The sequence below is a fragment of the Pleurodeles waltl genome, chromosome 4_2 (assembly GCF_031143425.1).
Source record: "Pleurodeles waltl isolate 20211129_DDA chromosome 4_2, aPleWal1.hap1.20221129, whole genome shotgun sequence".
In the NCBI taxonomy this organism is placed as follows: Eukaryota; Metazoa; Chordata; class Amphibia; order Caudata; family Salamandridae; genus Pleurodeles; species Pleurodeles waltl.
The window spans coordinates 34,846,605-34,873,575 of record NC_090443.1 but is presented as its reverse complement, the minus strand read 5'-3'; the positions used below and the strand labels follow the sequence as shown (position 1 = coordinate 34,873,575).

Below are 26,971 nucleotides of genomic sequence, written 5' to 3'. Positions count from 1 at the left end.
GTCGCTGTAGATACGCATGTTCTGCATAGACTAGTAAGCAGTTATTTCCCCAAAAGTGGTGGATCAGCCTGTAGGAGTGGAAGTAGTGTGAAATAATGTTCTTAATACGGCTTGACCTACTGTGGCTTGTTGTGCGGATAACACGTCTACACAGTAGTGCTTGGTGAATGTGTGAGGCGTAGACCATGTGGCTGCCTTACATATTTCTTGCATTGGGATGTTTCCTAGAAAGGCCATGGTAGCACCTTTCTTTCTGGTTGAGTGTGCCCTTGGTGTAATGGGCAGCTGTCGTTTAGCTTTAAGGTAGCAGATTTGGATGCATTTAACTATCCATCTGGCTATACCTTGTTTTGATATTGGGTTTCCTGCATGAGGTTTTTGAAATGCAATAAATAGTTGTTTAGTCTTTCTGATGTTTTTTGTTCTGTCAATGTAATACATCAATGCTCTTTTGACATCTAATGTATGTAGTGCCCTTTCAGCTACGGTATCTGGCTGTGGAAAAAACACTGGAAGTTCCACTGTTTGATTTAGATGGAACGGTGAAATAACCTTTGGCAAAAATTTAGGATTGGTCCTTAGGACGACTTTATTTTTGTGTAGTTGTATAAAAGGTTCCTGTATTGTAAACGCCTGAATCTCGCTTACTCTTCTTAAGGAAGTAATGGCGATGAGAAATGCCACCTTCCAGGTTAGGAACTGTATGTCGCAGGAGTGCATGGGTTCAAAAGGTGGACCCATAAGTCTAGTTAGGACAACATTTAGGTTCCATGAAGGAACAGGTGGTGTTCTTGGTGGTATAATTCTCCTAAGGCCCTCCATGAATGCTTTAATGACTGGTATCTTATATAGTGAAGTTGAATAGGTAGTCTGCAGGTATGCAGATATTGCTGCAAGGTGTATTTTAATGGAAGAGAAAGCCAGGTTAGATTTTTGTAAGTGAAGCAAGTAACCCACTACATGTTCTGGAGTTGTGTGTAATGGTTGTATTTGATTAATATGGCAGTAGCAAACAAACCTCTTCCATTTACTTGCATAGCAGTGCCTGGTGGATGGCCTTCTAGCTTGTTTTATGACTTCCATACATTCTTGGGTAAGTTGTAAGTGCCCGAATTCTAGGATTTCAGGAGCCAGATTGCTAGATTCAGCGATGCTGGATCTGGGTGTCTGATCTTTTGGTTGTGCTGTGTCAACAGATCTGGCCTGTTGGGCAATTTGATGCAGGGTACTACTGATAGGTCTAGCAGCGTTGTGTACCAGGGTTGCCTTGCCCAAGTTGGTGCTATCAATATGAGTTTGAGTTTGCTTTGACTGAGTTTGTTTACCAGGTAAGGAAGGAGAGGGAGAGGAGGAAAAGCGTAAGCAAATATCCCTGACCAGTTCATCCATAGGGCATTGCCTTGGGATTGTTCGTGTGGGTATCTGGATGCGAAGTTTTGGCATTTTGCGTTCTCCCTTGTCGCAAACAAGTCTATCTGAGGTGTTCCCCAGAGTTTGAAATAAGTCTTCAGAATTTGGGGGTGAATCTCCCATTCGTGGACCTGTTGGTGATCTCGAGAGAGATTGTCTGCGAGTTGATTTTGGATCCCTGGTATAAATTGTGCTATTAGGCGAATTTGGTTGTGAATTGCCCAACGCCAAATCTTTTGTGCTAGCAGGCTTAACTGCGTGGAGTGCGTCCCCCCCTGCTTGTTTAGATAATACATTGTTGTCATGTTGTCTGTTTTGACGAGAATGTATTTGTGAACTATTATTGGTTGGAAAGCTTTTAGTGCTTGAAAAACTGCTAGAAGTTCTAGGTGATTGATATGCAGTTTTGATTGATGTACGTTCCATTGTCCTTGTATGCTGTGTTGATCGAGGTGTGCTCCCCACCCTGTCATGGAAGCATCTGTTGTTATTACGTATTGTGGCACTGGGTCTTGGAAAGGCCGCCCCTTGTTTAAATTTATGTTGTTCCACCACAGAAGCGAGAGGTAAGTTTGGCGGTCTATTAACACCAGATCTAGAAGGTGACCCTGTGCTTGAGACCACTGTGATGCTAGGCATTGTTGCAAGGGCCTCATGTGCAGTCTTGCGTTTGGGACAATGGCTATGCATGAAGACATCATGCCTAGGAGTTGTAATACCATCTTTGCTTGTATCTTTTGTGTTGGATACATGCGTTGTATGATGGTGTTGAAATTTAGAATTCTTTGTGGACTTGGAGTGGCTACTCCCTTTGATGTGTCTATTATGGCTCCTAGGTATTGTTGTACCTTGCGCGGCAGAATGTTGGATTTTGTAAAGTTGACGGTGAACCCGAGTTTGAAGAGGGTTTGTATGATCTGATTTGTGTGATTTGAGCACTCTATGAACGAATGGGCCTTGATTAGCCAGTCGTCCAAATATGGGAACACATGTATTTGCTGCCTTCTTATGTGTGCAGCGACTACCGCTAGGCATTTGGTAAAGACTCTTGGTGCAGTTGTTAATCCGAAAGGCAGTACCTTGAATTGGTAATGTATTCCTTTGAATACAAACCTTAGGTATTTCCTGTGCGATGGGTGTATTGGTATATGGAAATAAGCGTCCTTGAGGTCTAAAGTTGCCATGTAGTCGTGTAGTTTTAGCAATGGCAATACTTCTTGTAGTGTGACCATGTGGAAGTGGTCCGATTTGATGAAAGTGTTCACTACTCTGAGGTCTAGGATTGGTCTCAGCGTTTTGTCCTTCTTTGGTATCAGAAAGTACAGTGAGTAAACTCCTGTGTTTAGTTGTGTGTTTGGCACTAATTCGATTGCATTCTTTTGCAATAGTGCCTGCACTTCTATCTCCAGGAGATTGGAATGGTGTGTTGTTAAATTTTGTGCTTTTGGTGGTATGTTTGGAGGGAATTGTAGAAATTCTATGCAATAACCATGCTGGATAATTGCTAGAACCCAAGTGTCTGTAGTGATTTCCTCCCATGCTTTGTAATAATGACCTATTCTTCCCCCCACTGGTGTTGTGTGGAGGGGGTGAGTGACATGTGAGTCACTGTTTAGTAGTAGGGGTTTTGGGGCTTTGAAATCTTCCTCTATTTCTAGGGAATTGCCCTCCTCTATATTGTCCCCGAAAACCTCCTCTATACTGTCCCTGGTAACTGGACGGTGGTGCTTGTGAGGTACTGGCTTGTGTGCTCTGACCCCGAAACCCCCCTCGAAAGGGCGTTTTACGGAATGTGCTGTAATTTCCTCTGCTCTGCGGGGAGTAGAGTGCGCCCATGGCTTTGGCAGTGTCCGTATCTTTTTTGAGTTTCTCAATCGCTGTGTCCACTTCTGGACCGAACAGTTCTTTTTCATTAAAAGGCATATTGAGAACTGCTTGTTGAATCTCTGGTTTAAATCCAGACGTTCGGAGCCATGCATGCCTTCTGATAGTTACAGATGTATTAATTGTCCGTGCAGCTGTATCTGCAGCGTCCATGGAGGAGCGGATCTGGTTGTTGGAAATGGCCTGTCCTTCCTCAACCACTTGTTTTGCCCTATTTTGTAAGTCCTTGGGCAGATGTTCAATGAGATGTTGCATCTCGTCCCAGTGGGCTCTGTCATAGCGCGCAAGTAGTGCCTGGGAGTTCGCGATGCGCCACTGGTTTGCAGCTTGTGCTGCGACTCTTTTACCAGCTGCATCGAACTTGCGGCTTTATCTGGGGGTGGTGCATCTCCAGATGTGTGAGAGTTGGCCCTCTTCCTAGCTGCTCCTACAACGACAGAGTCTGGTGGCAGCTGTGTAGTGATGAAAGCCGGGTCTGTGGGAGGCGCCTTATACTTTTTTTCCACCCTTGGTGTGATTGCCCTACTTTTGACCGGCTCCTTAAAGATGTCTTTTGCGTGCCGGAGCATACCAGGGAGCATAGGCAGGCTTTGGTACGAGCTGTGGGTGGAGGAGAGTGTGTTGAATAAAAAATCATCCTCGACCTGTTCTGAGTGGAGGCTTACGTTGTGAAATTGTGCTGCTCTAGCCACCACTTGCGAATACGCGGTGCTGTCCTCTGGTGGAGATGGCTTCGTAGGGTATGCCTCCGGACTATTATCTGACACTGGGGCGTCGTATAGGTCCCATGCGTCCTGATCTTGGTCACCCTGGCTCATGGTGGTGTGAGCTGGGGAGAGTGATGGAGTTTGTGCTGGTGAGACGTTAATCACGGGCTGAGGAGAGGGTGGTGGGGTAACTCTTTTCACCACTTTTGGTTGTGGTGTCTGTTCAGTCTGGAACTCCAACCTTCTTTCTCCTAATAGGGGGAAGGGTGCTTATTTTTCCTGTCCCCTGCTGTATGAAGATACGCTTTTGCGTATGGTCCACATCAGTTGCTTGTAGCTCTTCCTCAAACCTATGCTTTTGCATTTGGGAGGTTAGCGAGTGCTCTTCTGTATAAGAGCCTGGAGCTGGGTCGCTTGCAGTTTGTTTCGCCATCGAAACCTTGTCTGCGTGTTTTTTCGGCTCCGAGGTGACTTTTTTCTTTTTCGGGGCCGAAACCTCTCGGCGTCGATCTGCTTCGGTGCCGCTGTCTCGGCGTCGAGCCGTGTCCACACCGGCATCTCGGTGTCGAGGCTTGTCTCCAGCACTTTCTCGGTCCCGAGAAGGCTGCGTGCCGGTGTCTCGACCGGAGTCGGACGACCTCGGCACTGTTTGGGCCTTTTTCGGTGCCGACGGTCGGTCACCGAATTTATGGGTGGAGCCATGGCCGGATGGCAGTGGCGTCCCCTGGGCCTTGTAAATGTGTCTCTGTGTGGTTTTCGACGTCTTACTCACGGTTTGTGTATCGTCGAATCCTTCGGAGTCTGAGTCTTGGATCGAGAAGGTACCTTCCTCTTCCTGTTCCTCGAACTCCTGTTGGGCTGTCGGTGCGGACGCCATCTGAAGTCTTCTGGCTCGACGGTCTCGGAGTGTTTTTCGGGACCGGAACGCACGACAGGCCTCGCAGGTGTCTTCGCTGTGCTCAGGTGACAGGCACAGGTTGCAGACCAAGTGTTGGTCTGTGTAGGGGTATTTATTGTGGCATTTGGGGCAGAAACGGAACGGGGTCCGTTCCATCGGCGTTCTTCAGCACGCGGTCGGGCCGACGAGGCCCCGACGGGGGATCGAAAAACTACCCCGAAGGGCACCGGAGCTCTTCGATCTTCGATGCGGTGTGGAATCTAAGTACGCCGATCCCGAACGCAACAATACCGACGAAAATCTTCCGAAATTAGCTAATTTTCCGTTCCGAAACTCGGAGCGACAGGAACACGTCCGAACCCGATGGCGGAAAAAAAACAATCGAAGATGGAGTCGACGCCCATGCGCAATGGAGACAAAAGGAGGAGTCACTCAGTCCCGTGACTCGAAAGACTTCTTCGAAGAAAAACAACTTGTAACACTCCGGCCCAACACCAGATGGCGAGCTATTGCAGAACATGCGTATCTACAGCGACAGATGCCATCGAACATTTGTTTACCACCTTGTGTGAGTTGTTGGCCAGAGCGTTTTTGTCTGCTTGCGCTGTGGTTGTTAGCCTCTCTGGTGTTGAGATCGACTTGGACGCCAATGAGGGGTTTGAACCCTGAGTAAAACAGATGCTGGTAGGGTTGAAATGATTTGAACTGTTACCTGGGCTTTTCCATACCCAGAGTGTTTAAGGTGTCCATTTCAGTTTTCATCTAATCTTCAGCATGGCTGCTAAATAGTGTGGATCCTGAGAATGGCAAAGTTTGGATAGTGTGCTACGCTTTCACTTTTAGAGAGGTTAGCCAGAGTTTAGCATGCCTCCGTAAGGTGACTGACAGTCATCACGTGCGCAAGGAGGGAAGAATCTGCAGCTGCACTTATAATTTGATGGGAGACCATTGCCCCCTCGTGGCCTGTCTCCAGGAATTATTTCCTGTTATCCTTTGACAGGTGGTCAGCGTAATGCTGGACTGAATCCCAAAGGGCTGTGTCATACCTGCCCAAAAGGGCCGTAGCACTAGCTGCCTCCATGTATGTGGCCGCTGTACTACACACTTTGCGGCCTGCAGATCCAATTTTTTTTACTATCCTTAGCTGGAAGTGATGAGGATAGTGGAGAGGTGAATGGACTTTTTTGGCAGCCCACAAAAAAAAAAAAAAAATGGGTGGGTCAGTACGAAGAAATAATGAGTGGTGGCACGATTGGGAGTGTGTTCTAGACCTGAGATCTGGAGTTTCTAGGTCCTGGAGGAGGTACGGGAAGAGGCACTGATGGAAGAGGAAGCCCCGGTGGTAGAGGTGGGGGCATCAGAGGAGGCAAAGCAGGTGAAAATGGAGGCGATGGTAACTCAACCAGAAGGGGAGTCAGATGGAGAATAAATTCTTCTAGTCTTTCTCCTCTCCCTTCTCGACGTTGACAGACTCAAAGTCAACCTGTTGCGTCGACATTTAGTCCTTAACCGCCCACGCAGCCTTGACACAGGACTGGCACTCCTCGATGAGGCACCCCAACGTCTTAGGCCGGCAAAAGACAGCGCATAATCCCTCAACATTGTTGACGGTGAGTATTGTTGCTTCCTCTACATCGAGCCTGCCCTCAGCGGCAAACAAGTTGGTGCCGTACCACCTTGCCTCAACCAGGACCAATGTCTTCTCTGGTCTTGCAACACGCATCTCAGATCTTCCACATCCACTATAAGCTGAGGGAAGAGCCCTGGTGGAAGACTGACCTTCCTCCTCGCTCTGAAGCCCCACTGGTAGACTGTTTTCTGGTGACATCTCTTCCTTTAAGGCGAATCTTCTCTGTCTCAAAGTGCGCCTGGAAAGCTTCCTGCAGATGTCACAGGTGCCAGGAAGACGAGAGGAAGGTAAGCAGACCTCAAGAGTGTCATAAAAGGGGGTTTGTGAAGGAGATTTATATTGGTCCAAAACATGTTAAATTATACTCATTTTATGTACTGGCTTTTTTTTTTTTTTTTTTACTTCATGAAAAATAATTTAGCCATTGTAGCCTAGATATATAGGCTGCATTATCGGTCTCTTGCTCAGGTTTCTTTACAGGCCTTCCTAAAGAAAGGCAAAAAGTCTCCCCTTAAGATGAAAAAGATCTGCTCCAGGGTCCTCGCACATGGGCGAGACTATTCAATGCTCATGACTGTACAAGAAAATCCCCTATGAATCTTTCTTTGTTGGGTTTGAACTTTGAACTTAAGGGAGACTATGTACTGTTTTCACAAATGCCTTTTCTCTTCCGGTTCCCGAGCTCCACTGCGGCTTAGACGGAGCACCAGTGAGTGGGGCCTCCATCTGAAGTAATCCTTCCCGGGGAGGTGGCAGTGCTGTGGGTTCAACTCCCCCCAGGATGGTGGAAGCCTGATGGGGAGGTATTGGGTGGAAGAAAGTCCTGGGAGAGCTGGGGTTAGATAGCCCCAGCGGGCGTGAGAGGGACCAGGCCAGCACCTGGGAAGGGCAGGCCAGGCCAGGCCACTCCCTGCAGTAGCCACATCAGGCCAGGCCTGGATCCGAGGGTGTGTAGAGCCAGGCTTCATGGGGGTGAGCATCAGCTGCATGGACCAGCCCCTCCAGGCAGTGGGTACAGGTGAGTTACCTCCACCGGCCTTGGAGGGCACAGGCCACGGTCTGATGGGCCCTACCAGTGGTGAGCGTCAGCTGCAGGGGACCGGCCCCCAGGTAGGGGCCCCTACGGCCTGTTTGATCCAGAGTGCAGATGAATGTCATCTGAGCCCCAGCAGGTGCAGGCAGCAGTCTGAGGGTGGGGGGCCTTCCATGGGTGAGTGTCAGCTGCAGGGGACCGGCCCCTCCAGCTTGTCTGACCCCGAGTGCAGGAGAATAATCTCTCCAGGCCTCTGAGGGTGCAGGCCGCGGTCTGAGGGGGCGTTCCAGGGGGTGACTGTCAGCTGCAGGCGACCAGTCCCTCAGGCCTCCAGGGACCGACCCCTCCGGCCTGTCTGAGCGCAGGTGTTTGGTGGTGTTAAAGCATTGCTGCATCCTTGGTGGCCTCCCTGCACCTCGGTGTTCGCCTCCTCCAACGCTTTAAAACAGCATAACTCAGTGTCCCATACAAGTCCATTGGTTTGATAGACCTCAGCAAGAGCAGCCTTGTCAGACCCCATACCTGCAGCTCTCATCAGCTGCCATCACTGACCCCTTAACACACTGAGCTTGTCAGTAAGTCTAATATTACATCAGTCAGTCCAGCTGCAGCAACCTGGTGAGAAAAGCCTCGAGAAGCCAAGAATGTTCTACCTGAGGAGTTGACCTGTTTGGTGTCCCATTATTGCTGCTGTGCAATGGTGCCATTTTTCCGCATCTAAGGTACTACACTCACAAACAAATTAAAGGTGGGTGGGTTAACTGATACCCGTGTCCAGCCCTTTACGTTAATCAAAGTGGTAAAAGATCGTAGGTGGTATATCCTTCTCCGTTCAAGCAGCCAAACTATTAAATTCATTAACCCCAACTATAAGAGCCACAGTTAACTATCTTGTCTTCAGAAAACTACTCCAGAGTTGGCTCTTTCCTTCATACCCACCATATTCAAACAGCTATGGACTGCCTATATTTTTATCTGATTATGTGTATATTCTAGTTCTATATAGAACTTTAGAAAATATGTATTGCTACTATGTCATAACAATAAACTACACACTCTTTAAACCTGTTTAATGTAGATTTACTCATGGTTGAAATATGTATATTTGTGTGTAAATATATGTGTATGTTATTCCATGCTTAACATATTCATAGGTCATTGCATGGCTCCTAGATAAGTTGTTATATTAGATACTTATGAATCCCTGCTCATTTTATATCACACTTTGTCTACCCATCACCATCCATGTCATGTCTTTCAATCTATTCTCCAATCCCACTCTGACTCATCCCAAATCCATTCTACTTTCATCTCCTAAATAACCTTGCCTAAGCTCTTCCCTGATCTTCAGCATCTAACTCACCCAAACCTCACTTTCCTACAATGATCTCACAAACAACCCTACTAAATTCTCCCTCATTTATCTCACCTTTAACTCATCCAAAACCCCTCCTGCCACTATGATCTCCCTAACCTTTTCCACAGACTCTTCCCTCCTCAACCCCCTCCCCGTTTACTCATCCCAAGCCTAAAACCTATTTACCATAAACTCCCAATGAACACTACTGCAGTCTTCCCTTCTCCACCCCTCCATTACTCCTGTCAATCCACTTAAACTTGCATATCCGCTGCTCAAATTAACTCATATTACTAAAACTTTAGTCATATTTCCCTATACTAATCCACCACTAGTTCCAGTGGAACGCTGAGGTAGCTAGTAAACACACCAAATCAAAAGCGGTTTCTAGCCAAAACATTCACATTCATGCAAAAAATTGTGCCTAAAAAAAAAAAATATATATATAATAATAATAAAACTGCACAGAATACAGAGCAGCTGGGGGAAGAGGTATGCAAGGAAAGACAGCTTTAAAGCATGCATTTTCATGAAGTGTTTCACATAAAGGAAAAAAAAAAATGTCTCATGGAGGTGTACTCCACAGGAGGGACTAACTCCAGCTGGACAGCCTAAAACAAAATGAAGCTAGCAGAAAGAAAGAATGCAAGTGACAAAAAGCAAAGCTAATGGTAAGCGATTGGCAGAGTATTTCTAGGTCAGCTTCCAGCATGTCCCCAATGTGGCTTTGCAACCACAGACCGCTCTGGTAGGGTTCGACCTAAAGGGACATGGAAGAACATGATCTGTATTACCATTCTGAGAGGAACAGCCATCACAAATGAGGCAGCAAAAGCAAGGAACTTTCCCTTCTGTTTTTTGTGTGCTGAGGTGTGTGTGGATAGAGGAGCAAGGGTTTAAGGGAAGGAATTGGGGTTGAGCAGATATAACAGAAACCCACTCTAATTTTGGGACCTAAGAAAGAACTAGGGCGTTATCATAATAGAAATGGAAAAAAAAAAAGCTCTTTTATTGACTAACCAAAAAAGAGAATGGAAAAAAATGCAACATTTATGCACAGAGAAACTGAAAGAATATGGTCAGAAAGAAAGATGCTTTAAAAACAGTAACATTCCTATGACACATTGGTGTGCCACTCCAACTGATCATGATAAATAACGGAGGTAAAATAATTTTGCAAATTGACTCCCGAGTCGAAATACGCTTTAGTGACTCAACAAGCATATTTTAGAGGAGCAGTCGAACTTCCACTCAGCTGAGATTTTAAACCATTTTATTTTAGTCTCACTTTAAAAAAATCGTAAAGCAGAAGAAAAACAATTATGAAAATGTGGGTGTTTAACACCAGCCTGGCAGCTGGGTAAAAAAAATGCTACTAATTAGGGGAGAATGAATTCATGCAGAGCAGTTTTTATCTCTCAAACTTTAAGGCTCACAAGCTCATATTTGGGAATTAGTGTTAAAACGCACATTTGGTTGCAGTTGCATAGAATCTCATGTTTTTGATGCTAGAGATCATTTTCCTTAGCATTTCCAGCAGAATAATATTCACAGTATCCACAACCACAGATCAAAGGAAGGTTACATATTTTCAAGCTCTCCTCAGTTTGCATATCAATTTCAGTTCGTGCTTGGACATTCATAGCCCAGGTCATAAATTCCCAACGTATCTAATATTTCGGATCATAAACAAAGACTTCTTGGCAGCACAAAGTATTTATTGATAGAACATTAAGGTCTTGACGTGTGTAGACTAGCCATGGGATGAGATACAATGCAAAGGCTTTTCTTGTAGCACGCAACTAGCAGCACCACCAGTGCACAATTAATACAAGATTTGGGCAGGCTCACAAATTCAAGACTAATCCCAAGATCAGTAGTAAAGCATGACTCTTGAATGAGAAGACGGTTTGTGACACAAATATTTGATAACATGTATGCTTAGTCATAGCTCTACAACAAAGAAATGGGACCAGTGTGCTGAGGAACAGTTCCACGCCTGTAAATACAATCTCAGTAGTCAAGATTATAGAAATGTTTGAATCACCATTGTGCAGAACTGTTGGAAATGTAAGCAAAACCATGCTCCACTGAAGCTTAGAAAGCAAAGGACCAACCCCTGCCATTATGGCTGTCCTAGTGCTCTAGACATGAAGTGCTAACAGGACAATTCTGAGTGGTCTACCATCCACACCCCTTCAGTTGGTTTGACACAAAGGAAATCATATTTCCTCAAAATGCTCTGCCTCAGCATGGAGCAGCAGATTTGCCATTTCCATTGGTTGCGGCTGCCCCATGTGATACTTGGAGAGGAGCAGAGTCCTCCTCGGCTGCATCATTTTGAAGTCCAGAGACATCAGTGCGTGCTTGACCCTAGAGAATATAAAAAATTTTTTTTTATAAAAAGGAGATTATGGTCATTCTTTTAAGAGGAAACAATTCAGGCATGTCACATCAAATAAGTGCTTTTGCTCATGTAGAAAATCATATCAGATATATTCATGCAACTCAGTCTCTTACCACATACAACTTATTACAGAACCCAAATCGCAAATCCTTCAAAAAGTCAGTACCTATTGTGAACAAAATGGTTATTTACCAGTAGGAGTAGTATTGCAGTGTGAAGAATTTTCTCGATGCGCATGCTGTGCATTTATACTGCCATCTATTTGCTTAGTCCGGAATCTTGTCTTGTTCTATTTTTTTGTTTTAGTGTGTGGGCATAGTCAAACAACATTTGGTGGCAAATCCATCCCCTCAGACGTCAGATGGTACCTCAAAAGCTCCTGTGCATGGTCACTTTATTCAGATCCTTTTTTCTTTTCTTTTGTGTTCTGTAAGGAACTTCAGTCTTGAAATGTTGCGCACCTTCCCTGCTTGCTATTATCCCTATCTCTGAGAAGATGTGTAAGTTGCATGTAAATCCAAAATTCTTCAGGCTGCAAAACAGTTCCTACTGGTAGGAATCAATCGGTTTTGCAGCATGAAAACTTGTGTAGCAGTGTTCATTTCCTTGGAAAGGATGGGTTGAGATTTAGATGAGATGGCAAACAAGTGCTGTAGTACTCTGCCCTACATATGACAAAATGAAACAAGTGGATGGATGGAACAAAAAATGGCTCACCTTCATTGGAACAAATGTCTAAGGACTGCTTGTCCAACCGCTGCATCTTGGAGCGACTATGTCCAAGAAATAGTGTCACGTGAAGGCAGAGTTATCTGGATTATGTCCTCAAAGGATCCTTGCGCTTGCTTCCATTGCTTGTCCAGAACCTCTTGGATTGGACACATGAAGGCGACAATGAGGAATGAGGTTTATACAAGATATCCCTAGTAATGATTTGTAGCGTTGATCTGAAAGAGACTTTAGTCTTTGAATTTGGTTTGCTTAAGGAGATTAGCTTCCTTTGTCTGTCCAGTGTCAGGTAGGGTTTGGTTTGCTCTGTGTCTAATACAGCCCCAGGAAGACTATCCTTGCTGGAGTAGTGACTTCTCCCTGTTGAGAGTGAGGCCCAAATCCTTGAAAAGGCCTAAGGTCGCTCTGACGGACCTTCGTGCTGTCTGGAAGTCGGGACCTTTTACTAGCAAGTCGTCTAGATAAGGAAAAATTTGGTGTCTTTCTTCGGCAGCAACCAGATCTACACATTTGGTAAAGATCTATGGTGCAAACTTGAGCCAAAAGGGAAGGACCCTGAATTGAAAATGCCTGCCGGCTACCACGGATCTCAGAAACTTTGTGTCTTGGGTGAATGGGAAAATGGAAGTAGGTGTCATGAAGATTCAGGGAAGCCATGTAGTCTGCTCTGTTCAGAAGTTGCAGGATGTCTTGCAATGTGACCATACGAAACGTTTAGGTATTTGTTTAGCTTCCTTTAAGCCTAGGATTGGCCTCCATAAACAAGATTTTTTCGGAATCAGGAAGAAGCGGGAATAGAAGCCTCTGCCTCTCTGGGAATAGGGTACAGCTTCTATTGCTCCTTTGGTTAACATGCTCTCCACTTCTAAGCTGAGCAAACATATTTCTTTGCCGAACCTGGTGCAGTGACGTTATTGGGGGTATTTGAACAAACTCTAGGAGGTGGCCATATTGTATTACATCCAGTACCCATTTGTCCTTGGTTATTGGACGCCAATGTTCCCTGAAAAACTGAAGGGGAAATAATGGGAGGTACCCAGCACATGAAGTCATTGCCTATGGGCAGCTTCTTTATATTACCTTCCAGGTTTTCCTCTGTGCGAAGGTCTACTGTAAGCTGCTGAGGGTGGTTGCCTTTGCTGATATTGGGGCCTGGTAGTGTGGAAGGTGGTGGAGTACGATGGAAATCTGCACTGCTAGTTTCCTCCACGAAATGAAGGATCCCTGCAGCACCTGGCCCCATGACAAGGCACTTTTTTTAATACTGCAGAGTGCCTAATGAGCTGGCAGTCTGTGTCTGACTTCATGGTATGAAGCGTGTCGACATGCTTCCCAAAAAAAAAGCACCTCTGTCATAGGGAAGGTCTACAATCTTTGTCAGGACTTCTGGTCGGAAGTTAGCAGCTTTGAGACACCTGGACGCCTCAAAACTGCCGAACCAGCTAGTAGTCTAAAGCCCATGGAGGCGATGTCAAGTGCGCAGTCAATTTCCGCAGAGGAACGTTGTCCCTCCAGGAGTACCTTTGTCTCAATCTTGGCACTTTCTGGAAGTTCCTCCAAATACTGAGTCATGTCCAACCACAGCTATCATATCTGCCCAGGAGTGCTAGGGGGAGCTAGGGAATTGGCAGTTCTCACAACAATGGCAGCCATTGATGACAAACATTTCCTGATATTATCAGGGTGTCTCCCTTCTTTATCTGGTGTGTAGTTAGCGGTGTAAAAGGATTTCTGGGGTGCAGTTGCGCTACCTGTGAAATAACAGTCCAGCTTTGGGTGAGCCATTAGGCAGGTAGGAGCATCATATGTGGACGTGTACTTTTTATCCAATTTGGGTAACACCGAAAACTGCCAAAGAGTCTGTTGAAGCTGCCGTCGACAGATATGGTGACAACAGTAGTAGTCGATGTGTGAGCCGCAGACAAAGCTACAGTCTATGATTGTGCCGTCAACAGTGCAGAGGCTGTTTTTTTTTTTTGGAATGGTGCTTAATCCGCACATGTGGCGTTGGGGGCTCGGAGAGGGTTTTCTTTTTAGCCTCTAGGGTGGAATCTGACACCTTAGATTTGTCCTTCTTTGATGGGCTACAAAACTTTGAGGAACCCTCGGATAACTAGTCGATTTTCTAGGGGGTTCTTCAGCGACCGTCAGTTCCTTAGCCTGCCTCTTCACAGCTATCTTAATGGCAGACAGAAGATGAGGCAATGCCCTTCCTGGTTCTTTGGGGTTTTCTCCTGGTATTCAGTGATTCTTGTGTTGGTCGATTTTTCTTTCTTTTTCTGCAAATTTTCTTAGATTCTTCAACGCTCCTCCAGTGTGCTTCCAGACCAAGTGGCAGCATCGGACATCACGCGGTAGATGGATCTACCACCAAATGGTGGTAGTCTATGCCCACACAAAAAAATCCGGACCGACCACTTGACAGCAGAATAGATGCACAGCATGTGAACACCACAAAAAATGAAAATGTCACTTACCCAGTGTACATCTGTTCGTGGCATCAGTCGCAGTAGATTCGCATGTTCTGCAATAGCTCGCCATCTGGTGTTGGGCCGGAGTGTTACAAGTTGTTTTTCTTCGAAGAAGTCTTTCGAGTCACGGGACCGAGTGACTCCTCCTTTTGTCTCCATTGCGCATGGGCGTCGACTCCATCTTCGATTGTTTTTCCCCGCAGAGGGTGAGGTAGGAGTTGAATTGTAGTAATAGTGCCCATGCAATGGAGTGACTAAGTATGCACTTATTTAAGGTTGAGATGATACATATATAAATAATTGAAGGTAACTTCCAAACTGCTACAGGCTCCCGGGGAGGCGGGTGGGCACATGCGAATCTACTGCGACTGATGCCACGAACAGATGTACACTGGGTAAGTGACATTTTCAGTTCGATGGCATCTGTCGCTGTAGATACGCATGTTCTGCAATAGACTAGTAAGCAGTTATTTCCCCAAAAGCGGTGGATCAGCCTGTAGGAGTGGAAGTAGTCTGAAATAATGTCCTTAATACAGCTTGACCTACTGTGGCTTGTTGTGCGGATAACACGTCTACACAGTAGTGCTTGGTGAATGTGTGAGGCGTAGACCATGTGGCTGCCTTACATATTTCTTGCATTGGGATGTTTCCTAGAAAGGCCATGGTAGCACCTTTCTTTCTGGTTGAGTGTGCCCTTGGTGTAATGGGCAGCTGTCGTTTAGCTTTAAGGTAGCAGATTTGGATGCATTTAACTATCCATCTGGCTATACCTTGTTTTGAAATTGGGTTTCCTGCATGAGGTTTTTGAAATGCAATAAAGAGTTGTTTAGTCTTTCTGATGTTCTTTGTTCTGTCAATGTAATACATTAATGCTCTTTTGACATCTAATGTATGTAGTGCCCTTTCAGCTACGGTATCTGGCTGTGGAAAGAACACCGGAAGTTCCACTGTTTGATTTAGATGGAACGGTGAAATAACCTTTGGCAAAAATTTAGGATTGGTCCTTAGGACGACTTTATTTTTGTGTAGTTGTATAAAAGGTTCCTGTATAGTAAACGCCTGAATCTCGCTTACTCTTCTCAGGGAAGTAATGGCGATGAGAAATGCCACCTTCCAGGTTAGGAACTGTATGTCGCAGGAGTGCATGGGTTCAAAAGGTGGACCCATAAGTCTAGTTAGGACAACATTTAGGTTCCATGAAGGAACAGGTAGTGTTCTTGGTGGTATAATTCTCCTAAGGCCCTCCATGAATGCTTTAATGACTGGTATTTTATATAGGGAAGTTGAATAGGTAGTCTGCAGGTATGCAGATATTGCTGCAAGGTGAATCTTAATGGAAGAGAAAGCTAGGTTAGATTTTTGTAAGTGAAGCAAGTAACCCACTACATGTTCTGGAGTTGTGTGTAATGGTTGTATTTGATTAATATGGCAGTAGCAAACAAACCTCTTCCATTTACTTGCATAGCAGTGCCTGGTGGATGGCCTTCTTGCTTGTTTTATGACTTCCATACATTCTTGGGTAAGTTGTAAGTGCCCGAATTCTAGGATTTCAGGAGCCAGATTGCTAGATTCAGCGATGCTGGATCTGGGTGTCTGATCTTTTGGTTGTGCTGTGTCAACAGATCTGGCCTGTTGGGCAATTTGATGCAGGGTACCACTGATAGGTCTAGCAGCGTTGTGTACCAGGGTTGCCTTGCCCAAGTTGGTGCTATCAATATGAGTTTGAGTTTGCTTTGACTGAGTTTGTTTACCAGGTAAGGAAGGAGAGGGAGAGGAGGAAAAGCGTAAGCAAATATCCCTGACCAGTTCATCCATAGGGCATTGCCTTGGGATTGTTTGTGTGGGTATCTGGATGCGAAGTTTTGGCATTTTGCGTTCTCCCTTGTCGCAAACAAGTCTATCTGAGGTATTCCCCAGAGTTTGAAATAAGTGTTCAGTATTTGGGGGTGAATTTCCCATTCGTGGACCTGTTGGTGATCTCGAGAGAGATTGTCTGCGAGTTGATTTTGTATCCCTGGTATAAACTGTGCAATTAGGCGAATTTGGTTGTGAATTGCCCAATGCCAAATTTTTTGTGCTAACAGGCTTAACTGCGTGGAGTGCGTCCCTCCCTGCTTGTTTAGATAATACATTGTTGTCATGTTGTCTGTTTTGACGAGAATGTATTTGTGAACTATTATTGGTTGGAAAGCTTTTAGTGCTTGAAAAACTGCAAGAAGTTCTAGGTGATTGATATGCAGTTTTGTTTGATGTACGTTCCATTGTCCTTGTATGCTGTGTTGATCGAGGTGTGCTCCCCACCCTGTCATGGAAGCATCTGTTGTTATTACGTATTGTGGCACTGGGTCTTGGAAAGGCCGCCCCTTGTTTAAATTTATGTTGTTCCACCACAGAAGCGAGAGGTAAGTTTGGCGGTCTATTAACACCAGATCTAGAAGGTGACCCTGTGCTTGAGACCACTGTGATGCTAGGCATTGTTGTAAGGGCCTCATGTGCAGTCTTGCGTTTGGGACAATGGCTATGCATGATGACATCATGCCTAGGAGTTGTAATACCATCTTTGCTTGTATCTTTTGTGTTGGATACATGCGTTGTATGATGGTGTTGAAATTTTGAATTCTTTGTGGACTTGGAGTGGCTACTCCTTTTGATGGGTCTATTATGGCTCCCAGGTATTGTTGTACCTTGCGTGGCAGAATTTTGGATTTTGTGAAATTGACGGTGAACCCTAGTTTGAAGAGGGTTTGTATGATATGATTTGTGTGATTTGAGCACTCTATTAACGAATGGGCCTTGATTAGCCAGTCGTCTAGATATGGGAACACATGTATTTGCTGCCTTCTGATGTGTGCAGCGACTACCGCTAGACATTTGGTAAAGACTCTTGGTGCGGTTGTTAATCCGAAAGGCAGTACCTTGAATTGGTAATGTATTCCTTTGAATACAAACCTTAGGTATTTCCTGTGCGATGGGTGTATTGGTATATGGAAATAAGCATCCTTGAGGTCTAAAGTTGCCATGTAGTCGTGCAGCTTTAGCAATGGCAATACTTCTTGTAGTGTGACCATGTGGAAGTGGTCTGATTTGATGAAAGTGTTGACTACTCTGAGGTCTAGGATTGGTCTCAGTGTTTTGTCCTTCTTTGGTATCAGAAAGTACAGTGAGTAAACTCCTGTGTTTATTTGTGTGTTTGGCACTAATTCGATTGCATTCTTTTGCAATAGTGCCTGCACTTCTATCTCTAGGAGATTGGAATGGTGTGTTGTTAAATTTTGTGCTTTTGGTGGTATGTTTGGAGGGAACTGTAGAAATTCTATGCAGTAACCATGTTGGATAATTGCTAGAACCCAAGTGTCTGTAGTGATTTTCTCCCATGCTCTGTAATAATGACCTATTCGTCCCCCCACTGGTGTTGTGTGGAGGGGGTGAGTGACATGTGAGTCACTGTTTAGTAGTAGGGGCTTTGGGGCTTTGGAATCTTCCTCTATTTCTAGGGAATTGCCCTCCTCTATATTGTCCCCGAAAACCTCCTCTATACTGTCCTTGGTAACTGGACGGTGTGGCTTGTGAGGTGCTGGCTTGTGTGCTTTGACCCCGAAACCCCCCTCGAAAGGGCGTTTTACGGAATGAGCTGTAATTCCCTCTGCTCTGCGGGGAGTAGAGTGCGCCCATGGCTTTGGCAGTGTCCGTATCTTTTTTGAGTTTCTCAATCGCTGTGTCCACTTCTGGACCGAACAGTTCTTTTTCATTAAAAGGCATATTGAGAACTGCTTGTTGAATCTCTGGTTTAAATCCAGACGTTCGGAGCCATGCATGCCTTCTGATAGTTACAGATGTATTAATTGTCCGTGCAGCTGTATCTGCAGCGTCCATGGAGGAGCGGATCTGGTTGTTGGAGATGGCCTGTCCCTCCTCGACCACTTGTTTTGCCCTATTTTGGAAGTCTTTGGGCAGATGTTCAATGAGATGTTGCATCTCGTCCCAGTGGGCTCTGTCATAGCGCGCAAGTAGTGCCTGGGAGTTTGCGATGCGCCACTGGTTTGCAGCTTGTGCTGCGACTCTCTTACCAGCTGCATCAAACTTGCGGCTTTCTTTATCTGGGGGTGGTGCATCTCCAGATGTGTGAGAGTTGGCCCTTTTCCTAGCTGCTCCTACAACAACAGAGTCTGGTGGCAGCTGTGTTGTGATGAAAGCCGGGTCCGTAGGAGGCGGCTTATACTTTTTTTCCACCCTTGGTGTGATTGCCCTACTTTTGACCGGGTCCTTAAATATGTCTTTTGCGTGCCGGAGCATACCAGGGAGCATAGGCAGGCTTTGGTAGGAGCTGTGGGTGGAGGAGAGTGTGTTGAACAAGAAATCATCCTCGACCTGTTCTGAGTGGAGGCTTACGTTGTGAAATTGTGCTGCTCTAGCCACCACCTGAGAGTACGCGGTGCTGTCTTCTGGTGGAGATGGTTTTGTAGGGTATGCCTCTGGGCTGTTATCTGACACTGGGGCGTCGTATAGGTCCCATGCGTCCTGGTCTTGGTCACCCTGGCTCATGGTGGTGTGAGCTGGGGAGTGTGATGGCGTTTGTGCTGGTGAAACGTTAATCACGGGCGGAGGAGAGGGTGGTGGTGTAACTCTTTTCACCACTTTTGGTTGTGGTGCTTGTTCCGTCTGGAACTCCAACCTTCTCTTTCTCCTAATGGGGGGAAGGGTGCTTATTTTTCCTGTCCCCTGCTGAATGAAGATACGCTTTTGCGTATGGTCCGCATCAGTTGCTTGTAGCTCTTCCTCAAACCTATGCTTCTGCATTTGGGAGGTTAGCGAGTGCTCTTCTGTATAAGAGCCTGAAGCTGGGTCGCTTGCAGTTTGTTTCGGCATGGAAACTTTGTCTGCGTGTTTTTTCGGCTCCGAGGTGACTTTTTTTCTTTTCGGGGCTGAAACCTCTCGGCGTCGATCTGTTTCGGTGCCGCTGTCTCGGCGTCGAGCCGTGTCCACACCGGCATCTCGGTGTCGAGGCTTGTCTCCAGCACTTTCTCGGTCCCGAGAAGGCTGCGTGCCGGTGTCTCGACCGGAGTCGGACGATCTCGGCACTGTTTGGGCCTTTTTCGGTGCCGACGGTCGGTCACCGATTTTATGGGTTGAGCCATGGCCTGGTGGCAGTGGCGTCCCCTGGGCCTTGTAAATGTTTCTTTGTGTGGTTTTCGACGTCTTACTCACGGTTTGTGTATCGTCGAATCCTTCGGAGTCTGAGTCTTGGATCGAGAAGGTACCTTCCTGTTCCTCGAACTCCCGTCGGGCTGTCGGTGCGGACGCCATTTGAAGTCTTCTGGCTCGACGGTCTCGGAGTGTTTTTCGGGACCGGAACGCACGACAGGCCTCGCAGGTGTCTTCGCTGTGCTCAGGTGACAGGCACAGGTTGCAGACCAAGTGTTGGTCTGTGTAGGGGTATTTATTGTGGCATTTGGGGCAGAAACGGAAAGGGGTCCGTTCCATCGGCGTTCCTCAGCACGCGGTCGGGCCGACCAGGCCCCGACGGAGGATCGAAAAACTACCCCGAAGGGCACCGGAGCTCTTCGATCTTCGATGCGGTGTTGAATCTAAGTACGCCGATCCCGAACGCAACAATACCGACGAAAATCTTCCGAAATTAATTATTTTTTCTGTTCCGAAACTCGGAGCGACAGGAACACGTCCGAACCCGATGGCGGAAAAAAAACAATCGAAGATGGAGTCGACGCCCATGCGCAATGGAGACAAAAGGAGGAGTCACTCGGTCCCGTGACTCGAAAGACTTCTTCGAAGAAAAACAACTTGTAACACTCCGGCCCAACACCAGATGGCGAGCTATTGCAGAACATGCGTATCTACAGCGACAGATGCCATCGAACCATAATTTCTCTCTACATAGGACTAAGTTCAAACTGTATCTTCCAACTGAATTGGCAGAGCCCCCTTTGGAGGTCCTGGAGCAGCCAACAGACCACAGGAAGCAGCATTTATCTTGGCACTGGTTTGAAACCAGTGGCTACCACAAACCAAAGGACTCGATTCAGTGCCAATAAGCAAGACAGAAGTAGACAGAAAACTAATTCCAATAGCTGCAACCTCAATGAAGCCAGCAGACATACTGGAAACTCGTTTAAATCTCCTACATCCCTTTACTTCACTTTCACACTAACAAACCGCATTCCATCATTTTCCAGAAGAAACGTAATCCTGTCTGTAAGGAAATGCCTCCTTGGCATGGTTGCCCCCTGACTTTTTGCCTTTGCTGATGCTATGTTTACAATTGAAAGTGTGCTGAGGCCTGCTAACCAGGCCCCAGCACCAGTGTTCTTTCCCTAACCTGTACTTTTGTATCCACAATTGGCAGACCCTGGCATCCAGATAAGTCCCTTGTAACTGGTACTTCTAGTACCAAGGGCCCTGATGCCAAGGAAGGTCTCTAAGGGCTGCAGCATGTCTTATGCCACCCTGGAGACCTCTCACTCAGCACAGACACACTGCTTACCAGCTTGTGTGTGCTAGTGAGGACAAAACGAGTAAGTCGACATGGCACTCCCCTCAGGGTGCCATGCCAGCCTCTCACTGCCTATGCAGTATAGGTAAGACACCCCTCTAGCAGGCCTTACAGCCCTAAGGCAGGGTGCACTATACCATAGGTGAGGGTACCAGTGCATGAGCATGGTACCCCTACAGTGTCTAAACAAAACCTTAGACATTGTAAGTGCAGGGTAGCCATAAGAGTATATGGTCTGGGAGTCTGTCAAACACGAACTCCACAGCACCATAATGGCTACACTGAAAACTGGGAAGTTTGGTATCAAACTTCTCAGCACAATAAATGCACACTGATGCCAGTGTACATTTTATTGTAAAATACACCAGAGGGCACCTTAGAGGTGCCCCCTGAAACTTAACCGACTATCTGTGTAGGCTGACTAGTTTTAGCAGCCTGCCACAAACCGAGACATGTTGCTGGCCCCATGGGGAGAGTGCCTTTGTCACTCTGAGGCCAGTAACAAAGCCTGCACTGGGTGGAGATGCTAACACCTCCCCCAGGCAGGAATTGTCACACCTGGCGGTGAGCCTCAAAGGCTCACCTCCTTTGTGCCAACCCAGCAGGACACTCCAGCTAGTGGAGTTGCCCGCCCCCTCCGGCCAGGCCCCACTTTTGGCGGCAAGGCCGGAGAAAATAATGAGAAAAACAAGGAGGAGTCACTGGCCAGTCAGGACAGCCCCTAAGGTGTCCTGAGCTGAAGTGACTTAACTTTTAGAAATCCTCCATCTTGCAGATGGAGGGTTCCCCCCAATAGGGTTAGGATTATGACCCCCTCCCCTTGGGAGGAGGCACAAAGAGGGTGTACCCACCCTCAGGGCTAGTAGCCATTGGCTACTAACCCCCCAGACCTAAACACGCCCTTAAATTTAGTATTTAAGGGCTACCCTGAACCCTAGAAAATTAGATTCCTGCAACTACAAGAAGAAGGACTGCCCAGCTGAAAACCCCTGCAGCGGAAGACCAGAAGACGACAACTGCCTTGGCTCCAGAAACTCACCAGCCTGTCTCCTGCCTTCCAAAGATCCTGCTCCAGCGACGCCTTCCAAAGGGACCAGCGACCTCGACATCCTCTGAGGACTGCCCCTGCTTCGAAAAGACAAGAAACTCCCGAGGACAGCGGACCTGCTCCAAGAAAGGCTGCGACTGTTTCCAGCAGCTTTAAAGAACCCTGCAAGCTCCCCGCAAGAAGCGTGAGACTTGCAACACTGCACCCGGCGACCCCGACTCGGCTGGTGGAGATCCGACACCTCAGGCGGGACCCCAGGACTACTCTGATACTGTGAGTACCAAAACCTGTCCCCCCTGAGCCCCCACAGCGCCGCCTGCAGAGGGAATCCCGAGGCTTCCCCTGACCGCGACTCTTTGAACCTAAAGTCCCGACACCTGGGAGAGACCCTGCACCCGCAGCCCCCAGGACCTGAAGGACCGAACTTTCACTGGAGAAGTGACCCCCAGGAGTCCCTCTCCCTTGCCCAAGTGGAGGTTTCCCCGAGGAATCCCCCCCTTGCCTGCCTGCAGCGCTGAAGAGATCCCGAGATCTCTCATAGACTAACATTGCGAACCCGACGCTTGTTTCTACACTGCACCCGGCCGCCCCCGCGCCGCTGAGGGTGAAATTTCTGTGTGGACCGGTGTCCCCCCCGGTGCCCTACAAAACCCCCCTGGTCTGCCCTCCGAAGACGCGGGTACTTACCTGCAAGCAGACCGGAACCGGGGCACCCCCTTCTCTCCATTCTAGCCTATGTGTTTTGGGGCACCACTTTGAACTCTGCACCTGACTGGCCCTGAGCTGCTGGTGTGGTGACTTTGGGGTTGCTCTGAACCCCCAACGGTGGGCTACCTTGGACCAAGAACTAAGCCCTGTAAGTGTCTTACTTACCTGGTTAACCTAAACAAATACTTACCTCCCCTAGGAACTGTGAAAATTGCACTAAGTGTCCACTTTTAAAACAGCTATTTGTGAATAACTTGAAGTATACATGCAATTTTGATGATTTGAAGTTCCTAAAGTACTTACCTGCAATACCTTTCGAATGAGATATTACATGTAGAATTTGAACCTGTGGTTCTTAAAATAAACTAAGAAAAGATATTTTTCTATATAAAAACCTATTGGCTGGATTTGTCTCTGAGTGTGTGTACCTCATTTATTGTCTATGTGTATGTACAACAAATGCTTAACACTACTCCTTGGATAAGCCTACTGCTCGACCACACTACCACAAAATAGAGCATTAGTATTATCTCTTTTTGCCACTATCTTACCTCTAAGGGGAACCCTTGGACTCTGTGCATACTATTCCTTACTTTGAAATAGTGCATACAGAGCCAACTTCCTACATTGGTGGATCAGCGGTGGGGTACAAGACTTTGCATTTGCTGGACTACTCAGCCAATACCTGATCACACGACAAATTCCAAAATTGTCATTAGAAATTCATTTTTGCAATTTGAAATTTTTCTAAATTCTTAAAAGTCCTGCTAGGGCCTTGTGTGTTAAGTCCCTGTTTAGCATTGTCTTTTAGAGTTTAAAAGTTTGTTAAAAGTTTGAAATTAGATTCTAGAAACAGTTTTAGATTCTTTAAAAAGTCTTCCAACTCTTAGCAAAATAATGTCTGATACAGAGATGAATGTGGTGGAACTCGACACCACACCTTACCTCCATCTTAAGATGAGGGAGCTAAGGTCTCTCTGTAATATCAAAAAAATAACCATTGGCTCCAGACCTACCAAAATTCAGCTCCAGGAGCTGTTGGCAGAGTTTGAAAAAGCCAACCCCTCTGATGATGACCTCACAGAGGAAGAAATTAGTGACTTGGAGGCCAATGTCCCTCCTCCAGTCCTAAATAGGGAGAACAGGACCCCTCAAGTCCTGTCTCCAACTGTGTTAGTCAGAAATAGTGAGTCCCTCACAGGAGGGTCCCACATTTCTGAAATCACTGAGGATGCTCTCAGTGAAGATGACCTCCTGTTAGCCAGGATGGCCAAAAGATTGGCTTTAGAGAGACAGCTCCTAGCCATAGAAAGGGAAAGACAAGAGATGGGCCTAGGACCCATCAATGGTGGCAGCAATATAAATAGGGTCAGAGATTCTCCTGACATGTTAAAAATCCCCAAAGGGATTGTGACAAAATATGAAGATGGTGATGACATCACCAAATGGTTCACAGCTTTTGAGAGGGCTTGTGTAACCAGAAAAGTGAACAGATCTCACTGGGGTGCTCTCCTTTGGGAAATGTTCACTGGAAAGTGTAGGGATAGACTCCTCACACTCTCTGGAAAAGATGCAGAATCTTATGACCTCATGAAGGGTACCCTGATTGAGGGCTTTGGATTCTCCACTGAGGAGTACAGGATTAGGTTGAGGGGGGCTCAAAAATCCTCGAGCCAGACCTGGGTTGACTTTGTTGACTACTCAGTGAAAACACTAGATGGTTGGATTCAAGGCAGTGGTGTAAATAATTATGATGGGCTGTACAATTTATTTGTGAAAGAACACCTGTTAAGTAATTGTTTCAATGATAAACTGCATCAGCATCTGGTAGACCTAGGACCAATTTCTCCCCAAGAATTGGGAAAGAAGGCGGACCATTGGGTCAAGACAAGGGTGTCCAAGACTTCAACAGGGGGTGACCAAAAGAAAGGGGTCACAAAGACTCCCCAGGGGAAGGGTGATGAGACAACCAAAACTAAAAATAGTAAAGAGTCTTCTACAGGCCCCCAAAAACCTGCACAGGAGGGTGGGCCCAGAGCCTCTTCACAAAACAATGGGTACAAGGGTAAAAACTTTGATCCCAAAAAGGCCTGGTGTCATAGCTGTAAACAGCATGGACACCAAACTGGAGACAAGGCCTGTCCCAAGAAAGGTTCCACTCCAAACTCCCATCCAGGTAACACTGGTATGGCTAGTCTCCAAGAGGGATCAACAGTGTGCCCAGAGCAAATCAGGGTCCACACTGAAGCTATTCTAGTTTCTGAGGGTGGGGTGGATTTAGCCACACTAGCTGTCTGGCCGCCTAACATGCAAAAATACAGACAGCAACTCTTAATTAATGGGACTAGAATAGAGGGCCTGAGGGATACAGGTGCCAGTGTCACCATGGTGACAGAGAAACTGGTTTCCCCTGGCCAATACCTGACTGGAAAAACTTACACAGTCACCAACGCTGACAATCAGAGAAAAGTACATCCCATGGCAATGGTTACTTTAGAATGGGGAGGGGTCAATGGCCTGAAACAGGTGGTGGTCTCCTCAAATATCCCAGTGGACTGTCTGCTTGGAAATGACCTGGAGTCCTCAGCATGGACTGAGGTAGAACTAAAAACCCATGCAGCAATGCTGGGTATCCCTGAACTGGTGTGTGTGAAAACAAGAGCACAATGCAAGGCACAGGGTGAACAAGTAGAGCTGGAGTCTGGAAGAATGGCCCAGCCTACCAAGAGAACAGGAAAGTCAGTTGGGAAACCAACTACAACACAGCAAAAGAAAGGGAACCTCTCTTCTCAGGAAGAAGTTCTGCCCTCTGAGGGAACTGAGCCTTTGGAGCTTGAACCTTATCAGGTTGAGCTCTTAGGCCCAGGGGGACCCTCAAGGGAGGAGCTGTGTAAGGGACAAGAAACCTGTCCCTATCTTGAAGGCCTTAGGCAGCAAGCTGCTGAAGAGTCCAAAGGCAAGAAAAATGGAACGCATAGGGTCTATTGGGAAGATGGACTCCTGTACACTGAGGCCAGAGACCCCAAACCTGGTGCCACTAGGAGAGTGGTAGTGCCTCAGCTGTTCAGGAAGTTCATCCTAACATTGGCCCATGACATTCCCCTTGCTGGACATTTGGGACAAACCAAGACGTGGGAGAGGTTAGTCAACCACTTCTACTGGCCCAATATGTCCAACATGGTTAAGGAGTTTTGCCTCTCCTGCCCCACCTGTCAAGCCAGTGGTAAGACAGGTGGACATCCAAAGGCCCCCCTCATTCCACTTCCAGTGGTGGGGGTTCCCTTTGAAAGAGTGGGTGTGGTCATAGTTGGTCCACTAGAACCTCCCACAGCCTCAGGAAATATGTATATCCTGGTAGTAGTGGATCATGCTACCAGGTATCCTGAAGCTATTCCCCTTAGGTCGACTACTGCCCCTGCAGTAGCCAAGGCCCTCATTGGTATCTTTACCAGAGTGGGTTTCCCTAAGGAGGTGGTGTCTGACAGAGGTACCAACTTCATGTCAGCATACCTAAAGCACATGTGGAATGAGTGTGGAGTGACTTATAAATTCACTACACCATACCATCCACAAACTAATGGCTTGGTTGAGAGATTCAACAAGACATTAAAAGGCATGATCATGGGGCTCCCAGAAAAGCTCAAAAGGAGATGGGATGTCCTCTTGCCATGTCTGCTTTTCGCTTACAGAGAGGTGCCACAGAAGGGAGTAGGATTCTCACCCTTTGAACTTCTGTTTGGTCATCCTGTAAGGGGACCACTTGCCCTTGTCAAAGAAGGCTGGGAGAGACCTCTCCATGAGCCTAAACAGGACATAGTGGACTATGTACTTGGCCTTCGCTCTAGAATGGCAGAGTACATGGAAAAGGCAACCAAAAACCTTGAGGCCAGCCAACAGCTCCAGAAGTTTTGGTATGACCAAAAGGCTGCACTGGTTGAGTTCCAACCAGGGCAGAAAGTCTGGGTTCTGGAGCCTGTGGCTCCCAGGGCACTCCAGGACAAATGGAGTGGCCCTTACCCAGTACTAGAGAGGAAGAGTCAGGTCACCTACTTGGTGGACCTGGGCACAAGCAGGAGCCCCAAGAGGGTGATCCATGTGAACCGCCTTAAGCTCTTCCATGACAGGGCTGATGTGAATCTGTTGATGGTAACAGATGAGGATCAGGAGGCAGAGAGTGAACC

The 26,971-nt window shown here is 46.8% G+C and overlaps 1 protein-coding gene and 1 non-coding gene across 4 annotated transcripts in view; both read right to left on the bottom strand.

Annotated features, from left to right (window-relative positions):
- Positions 1-10,175: 10,175 nt before the first annotated feature.
- The window catches only part of KANSL2 (KAT8 regulatory NSL complex subunit 2), a 49,659-nt gene continuing 32,863 nt past the window's right edge, over positions 10,176-26,971 (bottom strand). For 2 of the 3 annotated variants that reach the window (XM_069230508.1, XM_069230509.1), the window contains exon 10: positions 10,176-11,292. In XM_069230508.1, coding sequence (XP_069086609.1) covers positions 11,167-11,292 — 126 coding nt within the window. In that variant the 3' untranslated portion in view covers positions 10,176-11,166. The remainder of the gene's footprint in view (positions 11,293-26,971) is intronic. The other variant, XR_011202592.1, reaches the window with a different exon arrangement.
- On the bottom strand, positions 20,434-20,573 carry LOC138294407 (small nucleolar RNA SNORA2/SNORA34 family). Its single transcript, XR_011203416.1, has one exon. It is a non-coding gene; the product is annotated as a small nucleolar RNA SNORA2/SNORA34 family (small nucleolar RNA).